General features: G+C 41.2%; 1 protein-coding gene across 1 annotated transcript; it reads left to right on the top strand.

Annotated features, from left to right (window-relative positions):
• Nucleotides 1-69: 69 nt before the first annotated feature.
• Nucleotides 70-14,627, top strand: LOC139447171 (centromere protein L-like). The gene is made up of 12 exons (XM_071228376.1): nucleotides 70-123; nucleotides 1,531-1,692; nucleotides 2,715-2,777; nucleotides 3,749-3,861; nucleotides 5,631-5,715; nucleotides 7,075-7,122; nucleotides 9,265-9,416; nucleotides 10,325-10,412; nucleotides 12,081-12,192; nucleotides 12,348-12,450; nucleotides 12,859-12,921; nucleotides 13,621-14,627. The coding sequence occupies exons 2-12, from the start codon at nucleotides 1,551-1,553 to the stop codon at nucleotides 13,696-13,698; spliced, it is 1,047 nt and encodes a 348-aa protein (XP_071084477.1). The 5' UTR covers nucleotides 70-123; nucleotides 1,531-1,550; the 3' UTR covers nucleotides 13,699-14,627.

The following is a 14,627-nucleotide window of genomic DNA, read 5'->3' as shown; positions in this document are numbered from 1 at the left end:
CTTCAAACTCTTTGCGGATATTTGTATTTATATTTTGACCAATCAAACCACGCTACATTCAAGCGGGCTAATTCAAAGGGAATGACATCAACTATTGGACAAGTCTATTGATTTCGTAATCCAGTCAGTGGAGTATTGTAATATAAACCTTCTGTTATTGTGAGATTCTGTTATGTATTAATTCGATAATAAATGTTTTCTTTTGGCCGTCTGACAACTATGCAAGACCTTTGAACCAATAACCGCCTACGTCTTGTTATTGTTCAGATTTCGATCACACGTTGTCTTCAGTCATCAGCTGGTCATTATTCTCATTTTCATAATTTTTGCTGTCACATACATATTTACACAAAATGTAAGAACATGTTCCCATTCTATATATTATGAAACTTAGCAATGGGCATGAATGCATTTATCACTACAGTCTAAAGGTAATGATAGCTATATTTTTGATAATACGAGTTCTCCATTTTTCCCCCATCTTTCATAGTCTTAGGCCTTTGACTCATATTATTGTTTTCAGGGTAATGGCTTTTGGAATGTAAGAAAGTGCACCATGTATGTCTTGCTAGTTATAACGGACCAGCATCAATGCAAGCACCAGTGAACTGAATGAGAAATGGAACAATGAAAATATGAAATTGAAAACAAAGACAAATTTGCTGAGGCTTGCTATAGAATACAGCCATCACACAAAAATGGTTAAACAAAGAACATATTCATCCTCAGTTAACCTGAGTATCACCATTCTGTTATAAGGGGTTTACATTACCCAGAAATATACGTCGAGCACGCACATATTCATAACATTGCCGCAGAAAAAACACAGTAATGTTCTATACCCAGTTCTTGACCTATGAGTTGTTAAGGTCCTGTGATTAAAGTACATGTAATTATTAAATCTTACAGTACACAACACTACAACACACGCTTTCCTCACTTTACAGGATCCATATTTCCTGTTTGACACTTGAAATTGATTAGTGGGGGACCTCTGTTTTTGTAGGTCAAGGTAATACGATGTGTTATGGTAAGTACCCTGGGGTGCTTTGTACGAAACGATCTTAGCACTAAGATGATCGTAACCCCCATACCTTCACACAGACTTACAACAGTCGTAATGCTAAGGCTGGTTTGTACAACGGTACTCTGGACTCATTTCTACCTTAGTCTTGTTAGGGAGGTAACATCACAATCTCCATCCCGTCAGTAGCCACAGAATCTCTTTCACACATGAACATACATTGATTGGACGACTATATTTGGCATTGTCGTGCAAGTCAGAATCACATGTACCTATGTAGTAGACAATAGGTCAAAAGTATTTGTATTTGCTTACATAATGGAGATATAATACACTGGAAAATCTAGGATGAGGGCATATAACAAAAATGTTTATACATGTACATGATGATGTATGTGCCATTTCCGTGTAATAAAATCCATGGTTCGTGTCCTGAATACATCATTCAAAATGTCCCCTTGTGATCTAGGCTAATATGTATCATCACTTTTGGCTTGATTATTAAGGTATGTGAGATGGTTTGACAATGGATGGTGAGCCTGCTTCAGTCATTGACCAGACCCCCAGCCAGGTGTCGGGGGTTCAGTGCAGTGTGAGGACCAGCGGCAGTACAAGGAAGAATACTCCATACCACAAGACTCCCCGGAGTCGACGCTTCGGTCTCAAAGGTCAGTGTCTTGGTGTTATCATCCAAAATAATCCTACCAGGGATTTAACTGTGTCTATCCTTTTCAAAGCTGCACATTGACACAAATACATTACATTGTGAGTCTTAGGGGATGCGACCCGTGAAGATCCGGGGTAGAATAGGTCTTCAGTAACCCATGTTTGCCCTAAAAGGCAACTGCTTGTCGTAAGAGGCGACTAACGGGAACGGGTGGTCAGGCTCGCTGACTTGGTTGATGTATGTCATCGTATCCCAATTGCGTTGATCGATGCTAATGATCTCAATCCCTTGATTGTCTGGTCCAGACTCGATTATTTACAGACCGCTGTCATGTAGCTGGAATATTGCTGAGTGCGGCGTTAAACAACAAACAAACAAATCCTTGGGGATGCAAAAGAATTTGATTGCTTAAATCAAATAACAATAATCAAAATTGTTGATTGCATTTTGCATTTTATACATAAATGACATTTATATTCTGTCACATAACACACTAAATATTGAGAGTGTCAGTGATTGATTTTCTTCAGTCTAACATTGAAATCTTCATCTATAATAGGCTTTAAGGCCTCTGAGCATATATAACGAAGACTAAGATTCTTGAAAATCAAATGAAATGTGCCTCATCTTGACAGCCTGGGACTCCCTTTTACATGCCATCCCCAAAATTATATTGAAAACCCTGTGGACTCAAAAGTAGATAGACCCAGGTAAACACCTGTGTTAAGGTATGAAAATTCAGAAATCCCCTAGACTGAACTACGATAGAAAAAATAGACCCAGGTAAGTCCCTGTGTTAAGGTATAAAACTTCAGAGGTCCCCTAGACTGAACTACTATAGATAAAATAGACCAAGGTAAACCCCTGTGTTAATGTATAAAACTTCAGAGGTCCCCTAGACTGACACAAGTGATCCCTGTGAACAACTATAGATAAAATATCTCAAGACTTCTGTAATTGCTAACGCGAAAACATGTATTCTATATGACTGGGTATTGACACCTGAAATATATATTTTCGCAGGTTCGAAGTCTCCACTGATAGAAAAGACGCCAACCTCCCCAAGACATGCTCCAAGCTTTAAGGGTAACTTTGTGTAAATGCCATGTTGTGTATATCACTTCATTATAACCAGGGGGCACGGTTGGCCCAGTCGTCTAAGGCGCCACAATTTACTGTGCAGAGTTGCGTCCCTTGGGCACGCCAGAAACCTATGATTGTGGGTTCGAATCCCGGGTTCGCCTCAGTTATGGTTCTCAGTTATTTGTCAGCACAATACCCATGCTCGTGGGTTTCACTGTAGTGGTAAATATCTGAGACCTGCATCACTTCGGGCTTTCCCAACACATTAAGCTGACATGCCTTGATATAACTGGAATAATGTTAAAAGCGGCGTTAAACTAAACTCACCCACTCACTCTTTACTGGATGTTTACTCCTTATAACCATTGCTATCTGCTTGTATTGACAGCCTGTGCCACTGTTTATGTCATGGAACATCCATGTCAAGAGTGAGTAAGTTAGGTTTAACGCCGCTTTTAACCGTATTCCAGTTATATCGCGGTGTGTCAGCTTAATGTGGGAGGAAAGCCCGAGTGATGCAGGTCTCAGACGTTTACCACTTCGGTGAAACCCACTAGAACGGGTATGGTGCTGACCAACCTAGAAACATAATGGGGGCGAACCGGGATTCTAAAACCCACAATCATTGGTTTTTGGCATGCCCAAGGGACGCAACTCTGCACAGCGATCGCGGCGCCTTAGACGACTGGGCCACCTGTGCCCCCAAATGTCAAGAACAAATGCTAAGTGTGCTAATTCCGATACAAATATTTCCACATTTAAATATTAATTGAATTGAACATAAGATGGCAGAATTATTCGAAATAACAGAACATATATTGAAAATAAAGTTTTGTCATGAACCCATTTCAGTATTTATCACATTTTGTTTGAAGTGTGTTTTTAAGCATTTTGTCTTCATGTAATAGACCGTAGTTCTTTATCATGTTTATGAAGAAACTCTTTGTATTCTCATGAGGAAACTGTATTTACAGGTCTTGTGAACAAGACATGGAAGCTGTATCGGTTATCTCCCTTATACAACTTCACACCTACACCAAGTCATTTGAGGAGATATGGAACTTCTCTCTCAGTTTTAGTAGGCGAGGTAAGAGAGCAAAGGGTTCCGTGGTTCACGGAGTTAGTAAGCAGGGCCCTGTTCCACAAAGTGATCTCAGTTCTGTGTCTGTCATGAGGCTGTGTTAGAGTATGGGAGTTAGGAACATCTTACTGCTAAAATGTCTTTGTGGAACAGGGCCCTTAAGACATTGTACAAGGAGGTCACACCTGTTACCAGTAATGTCAGTTTTCTCCTACCCCAAGTAGCTGAGACAAGCTTAGGTTCAGGGGACCAATTCTAACTGCAATCTCCACAGGGTTAACACTTACCATATTCGACATAATAAGCGCCCCGTTCTAATAAGCGCCCACAGCGATGTTTGCTAATATATTGGCTAGTGAACAATCCCAATTAGCACTCCTTCCGATTGATCAATAATATGAGTTATTTATTCGTGTATAATACGCATGTGTTATATGCACCCTTAATTATGGGCAATTAAATTCTGGAAAAATATATCAGTCATATGTAAACATTTCAGGCTGTCAGCATAAACCACAAAATTTATCTTTCAACTTTCTTTTTCTGTTTTTTACACCAAAATGATATTCTAATAAGAGTCCCCTATTTCTAATTTTATAGAGTGCCGTGGGCGCTTATTACGTTGAATACGGTACATAGATTTTAAAGTGGATGATGACATCTTGTAGCTTCTTTCTCATTTAGAATCTCAATAAATGATACTGAGGTTGAATTATTGAATCAACCAAGACCATGGTGCTGGTGCAATTCCAAATATATGTCTCTCTCTCAGCCACCCTTCCCATGTGGCTGCTACCCCAAACTTGGCTCTTCAAATAATTGTCTGTAGATTTATGATTATAATGGAATTAATATATGGACAATCATTAACTGAGCCTACTTATGTACTTTACTAGACTCTTTCTTCAAAATAGTGGAGTAAGTTGTACACTACTAGTGGTCAAAGGTCCAGCAATTTGCTATGCAGAGTTACTTCTGAGCTGTGCCAGGATCCAATTATGGTGGATTTGATACCTGATTCACACCAGTTAGGATCCCTGACTATCAGTGCAATACCTGTGAGAGAGTGAGTGAGTGAGTGAGTATGGTTTTACGCCGCTTTTAGCAATATTCCAGCAATATCACGGCGGGGGACACCAGAAATGGGCTTCACACATTGTACCCATGTCGGGAACCGAACCCGGGTCTTCAGCGTGATTAGCAAACGCTTTAATCACTAGGCTACCCAACCGCCCCTCATACCTGTGAACATCGGTTCCCCTTAAAGAAGTAATCAGGATCTGCATCAATGTTGGACTTCCTCACACACCAGCTGACATGCAGCTTTGATTTAACCTCTAATACTCACTTGCGACTAAGCTGATACCATGTGGTTAGTTTCTGTTGATTTGAGATACACTATTCAAGTCTGACCAATGTTTAACGAACCCCGTGAAGATCTGGGGTAGAATAGGTCTTCAGCAACCCATGCTTGCCGTAAAAGGCGACTATGCTTGTCGTAAAAGGCGACTAACAGGATCAGGTGGTCAGGCTTGCTGGCTTGGTTGATGCATGTCATTGATCCCAATTGTGCAGATCGGTGCTCATGATATTAATCACTGGATTGTCTGGTCCAGACTCGATTATTTACAGACCGCCGACATATAGCTGGAATATATTGCTGAGTGCGGCGTTAAACAACAACAAACAAAATGTTCAACAGCAGGGAGTGATTTATTTATATAGTAATGGTATCATTTATCATTTATCACATCATACCCTACCTTGCCTTGCAGCGACAGAGGAGAAGCTTGATCACAGAAAGTAAGGACTTGGTGAGATCCCTGATCAGCCCATACCGAGAACTCACCATAGGACCAGGTGAGGGGACATGTTTTTAGACAGGGACTTACAGAAACAGATTCTTAAAATGGGAGTTAAACTCAAACTAGTTGACAGCAAAAATCTCTTGTTAGCTGTGTCACATGGAGAAATTCACTTAGAACAGTACAAATAATGTATTGTGCTATGTTAGACACGGGAGACAGGCCTATCATGACAGCCCTGGTTCATGTGAAACAGTGATTAGAATAACATACAGTTTTAGTCTGGAAGCCTTGCCTTGCAGACAATTACTGCTGGGAACGTCTCCATATGTTGAAGCGACATATTTTTTACTTATCCTGCATTACTTACATTACCTTAGGCAGTGAATGCATTAAGGAGTAATGCAGGATAAGTATACAAATGTAAACAATATTTAGATTTACCTAAATTATTTACTTATGCTGCATTACTCCTTAATGCATGCACTTGGGCACAGTTGGCCCAGTTGTCTAAAGCGCCGCGATTCGCTGTGCAGAGTTGCATCCCTTGGGCATGCCAGAAACCTATAAATCCCGGTTCACCCCAATTATGTTTCTAGGTTTGTCAGCACCATACCCGTGCTCGTGGGTTTCACCGAAGTGGTAAACGTCTGAGACCTGCATCACTTCGGGCTTTCCTCCCACATGAAGATGACACACCATGATATAACTGGAATACTGTTAAAAGTGGCGTTAAACCCAACTCACTCACTAATGCATTCACTGCTTAAGGTAAGCAGTGAATGCATTAAGGAGTAATGAAGGATAAGTTACAAATGTAGAAATATTTAGATTTTACTAAAATTGTGTGACCATGATTGGATTATCCAGAAATTTGTTAATCTGGGTGCTTTCACTTTGAATAGTTAGTCCAGATTAACAGGGTTTCATTTCTGAGCGATTTGAGCATTGGTAAAAACTTGATCATTTACCATTTCCAAGTTTGAAATTCCCAGATTTTAATAAGTTGCATAGAGTGTGTTCATATGTTAATTTACATACATTTGTCCAGTTGGTTGAAAGTAGCTTTATCAGTGTCTGCATAATAAACATCATCACAATGTATTCAAGATTTATCAGTGGGGCCTTCAGGCCACTGGAAGTTATTTAAAACATGCCGTTACGATCTCGACACTGCCATTGGCACTCTAATAATTTTACACATTGAGTTTCTAACCCTTTGAATTACAGAATTATGACAAATGTGTGTGATATTTCATTTCGGATTCTGGATTATATTCTCCACACCTTTGTGTATAATTAATGAGAGATAACTGTTGACTTAACTAAATATGTGGGATATCATATGAATGTCCATTGCGTACCCTATGATACGATGAATACTATCGCATGGTATTGACTATGTATTTTTCAGATGATCCTGAGTGCATTCAAATTCTCATCACAGGAAAAACTTTGAAAGGTAAACATTACTCTAAGTCAAATTGTAAACGTCTTTACGATAAGTATATGTTATACATATACCTGTTTTAGTATTTGTATCAAGATTTCCATCACTGAATCATGAGTATATTGATTATAAGTGAGTGAGTTGAACTTTGAACAGTATTTCAATTATATCACAGTGTTATAGACATGGGTGTTAGCTTTCCCCTGTCTTCAGGCGACCACCTCCGTGGTCTAGTGGTAGAGTGTCCGCCCGGAGATTGGAAGATCTGGGGTTCGATCCCTGGCTGCATCTGACCAAAAGACAGTAAAGGGTGGTACTTGTTGTTACCCTGTCTGGTGCTCGGCATTAAGGGTCTGGTCGGCTCGGAGTCAGTATACTGTGTCTGAGTGGGGAATTCATGTTAAACTGTGGCATGGTATCTCAGTGAGCTAGCACTATAAATCGGCATCAGTCCGGACTAGTACAAGCAGCCACACACACACATGCATGCACGTCGCTATATAATTGCAATAATCTTGGACACGACGTTAAACCCCATTTCACCTCACCTGTCTTCAGGCATGTCCGTGTTTGATCTGTGTTGAGAGGGTCGTCTCCGTGGTCTATTGGATAGAATGTTCTGGGAGAACTAAAGACACAATCCACAGCCTACACATCCATCATCACTCTGTGACTTTAGACACTAGTCTGTAACCCGAGTCTAGTAAAATTTCTCTCAGTCTATGAAGCTTTGTCAATAAAAGTCCATACATTAGCACTAAGATCTGAAAATGATGTCAAGAGACAGGTTCGGGATAGTAGATGCCAAAGGTTTTGTCACAGACTGTATCATGATCATTCAGGCTTCACATTAGAATCAGTGCCCCGCAACCTATGCTGGTTGTACTTGGATTGGGTGGTCAGGCTCAGTGACTTGGTCATCATACCGAACAGTGTGGATTGGTGCTCACAGTAACGGGGCGGTCTGGTAGCCTAGTGGTTAAAGCGTTCGCTCGTCACGCCAAAGACCCGGGTTCGAATCCCGACATGGGTACAATGTGTGAAGCCCATTTCTGGTGTCCCCCACCGTGATATTGCTGGAATATTGCTAAAAGCGGCGTAAAACCAAACTCACTCACTCACTGTTGCTCACAGTAACATTTACTGGATTGTCTGGTCAAGACTTGATTATTAACAGACCACAGTCAAATAGCTGGAATATTGCTGAGTGTGGCGTTAAACAACAAATCACATTGTGGGTAGGAAGTAGAGAAGTAAATAGTTTCAATTCTTTACATACTGTATCGTTCATATCGTACTCAATCAATAAGGTAGTGTGTTCGATCCTCGGCCGTGTCGTACCAAAAGACGTTATGAGAAGGTACTTGCTGTTTTCCCTGCCTGGCGCTCGGCATAAAGGGGCCATTTTGTTACTTATCCGGCTTTACATCTTAAAGCACCTGACAAGGATGCATAAAGAAGTAATGCAGGATAAGTATACAAATGTAAAAAATATTTTGATTTTTCTAAAAATAATTTGCTTATCCTGCATGGGGCACGGGTGGCCCGGTCGTCTAAGGCGCCGGAATTCGCTGTGCAGAGTTGCGTCCCTTGGGGAGACCAGAAACCTATGATTGTGGGTTCGAATCCTGGTTAACCCCGATTATGATTCTAGGTTTGTCAGCACCATACCCGTGCTCGTGGGTTTCACCGAAGTGGTAAACATCTGAGACCTGCATCACTTCGGGCTTTCCTCCAGCATTAAGCTGACATGCCATGATATAACTGGAATACTGTTAAAAGAGGCGTTAAACACAACTCACTCACTCACATATCCTGCATTACTCTTTAAATCACCCAACTCACTCACTCACTCACTCACACACGTATCCTGCATTACTCCCTAAAACACCACATGAGGATGCATTAAGAAGTAATGCAGGATAAGTTTTCAAATGTAAAAAATATTTAGATTTTTCTGAAAAGAAATTCTTATCCTGCATTATTCCTTAATGCATCCTCATGTGGAGTAATGCAGGATAAGGATTTACAAACGTAAAAAAAATATTTAGATTTTACTAAGAACAAGGATTGTTCAGTTCAGAGTCCATGTCTGAGTGGGGTTCATGTTAAACTGACTGAGACAGATGCGTGTGTACCCTGACCCTGTTTCAGACATCCCCACAACATTAGTCACAGGATTCATGTTCGGGGTGGAGCTTCAGGACAGCCTGGTCTCGCCCCACAATGGACACTTCAAGCACTACCCTGTGCTCATGGTGAAGGGGTCCATGTCGCTCTGTAAGGCCCTCACAGACTGGCTGGAGGTGAGTGGTACTGCTAGTGAGGGATATGTAACACGACTGGTTCTTCTGCCTGGCAGAGGGTGTTAGGATTGACAGTTGGCATGATTTAGTAACACTAGAGAGTATCTAAGGATTGACAGTTGGCAAAGACAACAGAGAGTGTCAGGATTGACATTTGGCATAGACAGTAGTTTATACAGTTGTGTTCCGTATAAGTCTATTTTTCAAACTTATCATCTCTCAGAGTGTGCATTTCCTCTTCTTTCTTGATCCTTGAAGGGGGTCGCGATTCACTGTGCAGAGTTGCGTCCCTTGGACACACCAGGAACCTATGATTGTGGGTTCAAATCCAGGTTCGCCCCGATTATGTTTCTAGATTTGTCAGCACCATACCTATGCTCATCAGTTTCACCAAAGTGGTAAACGTCTGAGACCTGCATCACTTCGGGCTTTCCTCCCACATTAAGCTGACATGCCGTGATATAACTGGAATACTGTTTAAAGCGGCGTTAAACCAAACTCACTCACTCACTTGATCCTTGAAAAAACAATGCACCCCAACACATCCCAGCCATCTCCATGGCTACCATCACTAATAACAAGCTGTTCTCTGGCTTTTCGAAACTGGAAACATGTTTCAAGGATTGAGAAAGAAGGGGAAATGTGCACTGTGAGACTGGATATGTATTTATAAAACTACAATTTGTTGTAACATTTGCAATTTTTATCCTTAACATTTTATCTACTGGCATTATTCAGTATGATTGGTATGAGTCTCATAGGAATGTGTAAATGTCTGTCAAGAAACCCATTGACATATGTTTTATCTCAGCTTCAGCGTGTCAGTTTTGATTTGAAGAAACCGTTGTGCATCACCGAGATAGATTTCAGCTATGTTTGTCATTGATGAGCTTGTGTCTGTGTTTTAGAGCAAGTTTGACTGTAGAGTGTCTGCCCTGACCTTCTCCTCAGTTGACCTCAGCTGGATGGTGGCCATGTGGAGTGGATTATCAAAAGGCAAGATACGACCATCTCTTATCTCTTTACTGGTTGGGGGGCACAGGTGGCCCAGTCATCTAATGAGCCGCGATTAGCTGTGCAGAGTTGCATCTCTTGGACACGCCACAAACCTATGATTGTGGGTTCGAATCCTGCTTCACCCCGATTATGTTTCTAGGTTTGTCAGCACCATACCCGAGCTCATGCGTTTCACCGAAGTGGTAAACGTCTGAGACCTGCATCACTTCATGATTTCCTCCCACATTTAGCTGACATGTCGTGATATAACTGGAATAATGTTAAAAGCATTGTTAAACCCAACTCACTCACTCACTCTTTACTGGTTGTTTAACGCTGCACTCCGCACTATTTCAGCTATGTGACGGCAGCCTGAATAATCAAGTCTGGACCAGACAGTCCAGTGATTGACATCATGAGCATCGATGTTGCAATCTCATTCAAATCAAATCTTAGTTCTCGCTATTGCTTAACAGACACCTGAGGACATCCCATTACGGTTCACGTCAGAACAAACTTATCCGACCAATCAAAGCGTCGCTTACCAATTGATGAAAGTAACAGTAGGAATGTGTTTTCAAATCATGCAACCAAAACGTTAACACGGGGTATTCCGATCGACAGTTACGGCCCGTATGACTGATTCCATCAAAATCATCATCTGTCTCCTTCCTCCATGGGAGAAACATTTCAACGGAAGAAGCGTTGCACATTACGTGGGAAGCACTGCCATACAATCTCAACCATATATTAAACATTCCAGAGTGTTCGTTTGTTCAGTTTTCAAAATTTCAATAGAGAACTGTCAACATATTTTTCAAGCATAGTCTGAAATGGAAGTCGCCAGGGTGAAACGAGTGTCGTAAAGCTTGAGAAAGCTGCTTTCTAATTTGCTGATGTCGACTTCTTGTTAGTCATTTCCGTGGTCGGACAAAGTTTGTGAAAGGTCGTTCTGACGTGACCCGTAATGGGATGTCCTCAAATCTTTGTTTAGCAGCAGCGAGAACTTAGATCTGATTTTACTGAGATTGTGATCTATGCAATTGGGATACAATGATATGTAGAAGACCAATTCTAACCCAGATCTTCACATGGGTTACCCCTGTGTAATGGCATTATGGGGGATATTCAGTCACATAAAATTGTTGAACTACAAGAGGTATTTGCACGATTACTTAGAAATGCACATTTGGATATTTAGACATTCTAGATAAGTCTAGATTCTTTATATGTCAAACCAAGAGGTGTCGTTCAAGTCTTAGAGTGAGTGAGTTGGGTTTAATGCCGCTTCTAACAGTAATCCAGTCATATCACGGCATGTCAGCTTAATGTGGGAGGAAAGCCCGAAGTGATGCAGGTCTCAGACGTTATCCACTTCGGTGAAATCCACGAGCACGGGTATGTGCATTATAGGGGCGAACCGGGATTCGAACCCACAATCATAAGTTTGTGGCGTGGCCAAGGGACGCAACTCTGCACAGCAAATCGCGGAGCCTTAGACGATTGGGCCACCCATGCCCCCTCAAGTCTTGGATATTCAAGACTTTATCTTTACTATAATAACACTACAAGTCCCATTGTGATATTTTTAGCACTATTCATAGAAGAAGTTTGCATTGTCATTCTCTGTCCGAAAGGTCACATACGATCTGAATGTTGAAATTTCAGGTTTGAAGAGCAAGCCAGTTGAACTCCTGTACACAGTGCCGGAAGAGGTTGAAGGACTGAAGAAGATCACGTACAGTATTGATGCTGAGGACTGCCAGAGACTGTGGGACAGGTAGGCGTCACAGGCACTTGTCAACTCCGTGTAGTAATGTGCATTTCTTTATACACATATACATTCTTTAATTCAAAAGACAACTTGCAAAACGGGATGATTTTATAGCAATATGCTCCTAATTGGTTCTGAATCATTTTTTCGTCATGTTTCAGTATCCATGACAGCAGCAGTAATGAATTCACAGAAGAGGAAGTCAAGACTTTTATGGACTGTTTACAGTCCCACTTCTATGGTTGTTTTAAAGTTCATCTCTCAGTGAGTATTGCTTGACAGACCCCAACTGTCAGATCCGTGAAGATCCGGGGTAGAATAGATTTTCAGCAACCCATGCTTGCTGTAAAAGGTGACTGACTGTGCTTGTTGTAAAAGGCGACTAACGGAAACGGGTGGACAGGCTCGCTGACTTGGTTGATGCATGTCATCGTATCCCCAATTGTGTTGATCGATGCTCATGATGTCAATCACTGGATTGTCTGGTCCAGACTCGATTATTTACAGACCACCGTCCTATAGCTGGAATATTGTGGCGTTAAACAAGAAACAAACAAACAAACAAACAAACAAACTATATGATCATTTGTGGCAGTACATACAGACTGTATTTCGATATGTACCGATATGTATTGCAAACATGATAATAATATATATTTACTTGAATTGCAGTCAATGTTTCTGACGAGAATTGGGACATCCATTGTGTATGTTGGGAGTGATGGCAAAATAAAAGTAAGTGCTCTGCGAAAGTATGTTTGTCAAAGTTTCATTGCCAAAGTGGAGTGTGTCTCATGTGACGTGGGTTTGTTGTGGTTACTGGCAATGAGTAGGGCACAGGCGGAGCTGTGGTTAAGTGCAGCAATTCCATGTACAGTGTTCCCTGCAGCAAATACTACGATTCTGGGTTCAAATCCCAGATTTGCCCTAATTATGATGCATGGTTTAACAGGACCTGTACCCTGAGGTTTCACATCTAAGACATGTATGACTCATGTCTTTCCTTCCACAGCACACTAGGGGCGATGGGGTTGCCTTGTGGTTAAAGCGTTCGCTCGTCACCTCGAAGACACGGGTTCGATACCCTACATGGGTATAAAGTGTGAAGCCCATTTCTGGTGTCCCCCGCCGTGATATTGCTGGAATATTGCTAAAAACGGCGTCAAACCATACTCACTCACTCACTCCACAGTACACTAAGGGCGGTGGGGTAGCCTCGTGGTTAAAGCGTTCGCTCGTCACGCCGAAGACCTGGGTTCGATACCCCACATGGGTACTATGTGTGAAGCCCATTTCTGGTGTCCCCCGCCGTGATATTGCTGGAATATTGCTAAAAGCGGCATTAAACCATACTCACTCACTCCACAGTACACTAACACAGTGTTACAACAAACTCACTCACTTTTTTAACATTCAATTTTGCTTTATTTTCAGTTTTTCACTGAAAGTGGCGTGATCCCAGTGCTGAGGTACATCAGTGAACTCTCTGTAGAGAAGTCAAAAATCTTATAACAGTAGAAGCGTGTCGGTTTCACAACAGTTCATCCGTGTCCACCTTCTTTCTTTGAGACCATCAGTGTTATGAAATGATAAATACAGTAGTTGTGTTTGAAACTATATCATCGAAAAACAAAACGTTAGACCTTACACATCTGTACTGTTTATATGCTGCTTATGTATATCATTTATAAAAAAATGAATATTCTTAACCATCATCATCCAACAACATCCTGTGTATGTATGCACCCATGTTGTAGATCAGCGTAAGCTCATTCACTTCCAGAACAGTTCATTAATCATGGAGGGGGCATGGGTGGCTCCTTCAAGTCAGGTGCCGCAAGTTGCGTCTCTTGGGCACACCAGAAATCTATGATCATCCGTTCGATTCCTGTTCACAGATTGTTTCTAGGTTTATCAGCACCATACCTGTGGTCACGAGTTTCAGCAAAGATGTAAACATCTGACACCTGCATAACTTTGGTTTTCTTCCCACATTAAGCTGACATGCCGTGATATGACTGGAATACTGTTAAAAGCAGCGTTAAACCCAACTCACTTCTTCAGCCACTGTTTATATACAAGTTACACCACACCTCAAGAGCACCCATGTTGATCATTATGGCTTATTGACTAGAAGAACAGTTTATTAACCATGGAGTAAGACTTTCAAGGACCGTAGAACACACAGATATTTGTTATGTTAAATTTTTGTAGTGAAAAAAACGTAATCCAGTCATCCTCACTGTATATGGGTGTTGTGGGTCCTTGTTATGTCCGTAGTAGGCAACTACATTGTGTGGTTAAACCATGTTGATCCTGTGCATGTTTACATAATATTTATGGTTTTGTATACACGGTTATGTAATATATACAATTTACATGTACAAGTTTGTCGGTATGTTCTCAATATGAAAATTATGATAAAAATTGAATTTGTGGTT

Source organism: Haliotis cracherodii, unplaced genomic scaffold (genome assembly GCF_022045235.1).
Source record: "Haliotis cracherodii isolate W230 unplaced genomic scaffold, xgHalCrac1.p SCAF_10, whole genome shotgun sequence".
In the NCBI taxonomy this organism is placed as follows: domain Eukaryota; kingdom Metazoa; phylum Mollusca; class Gastropoda; order Lepetellida; family Haliotidae; genus Haliotis; species Haliotis cracherodii.
Note: the sequence above shows the minus strand (reverse complement) of the source record. Positions and strands in the feature narration are given on the sequence as shown.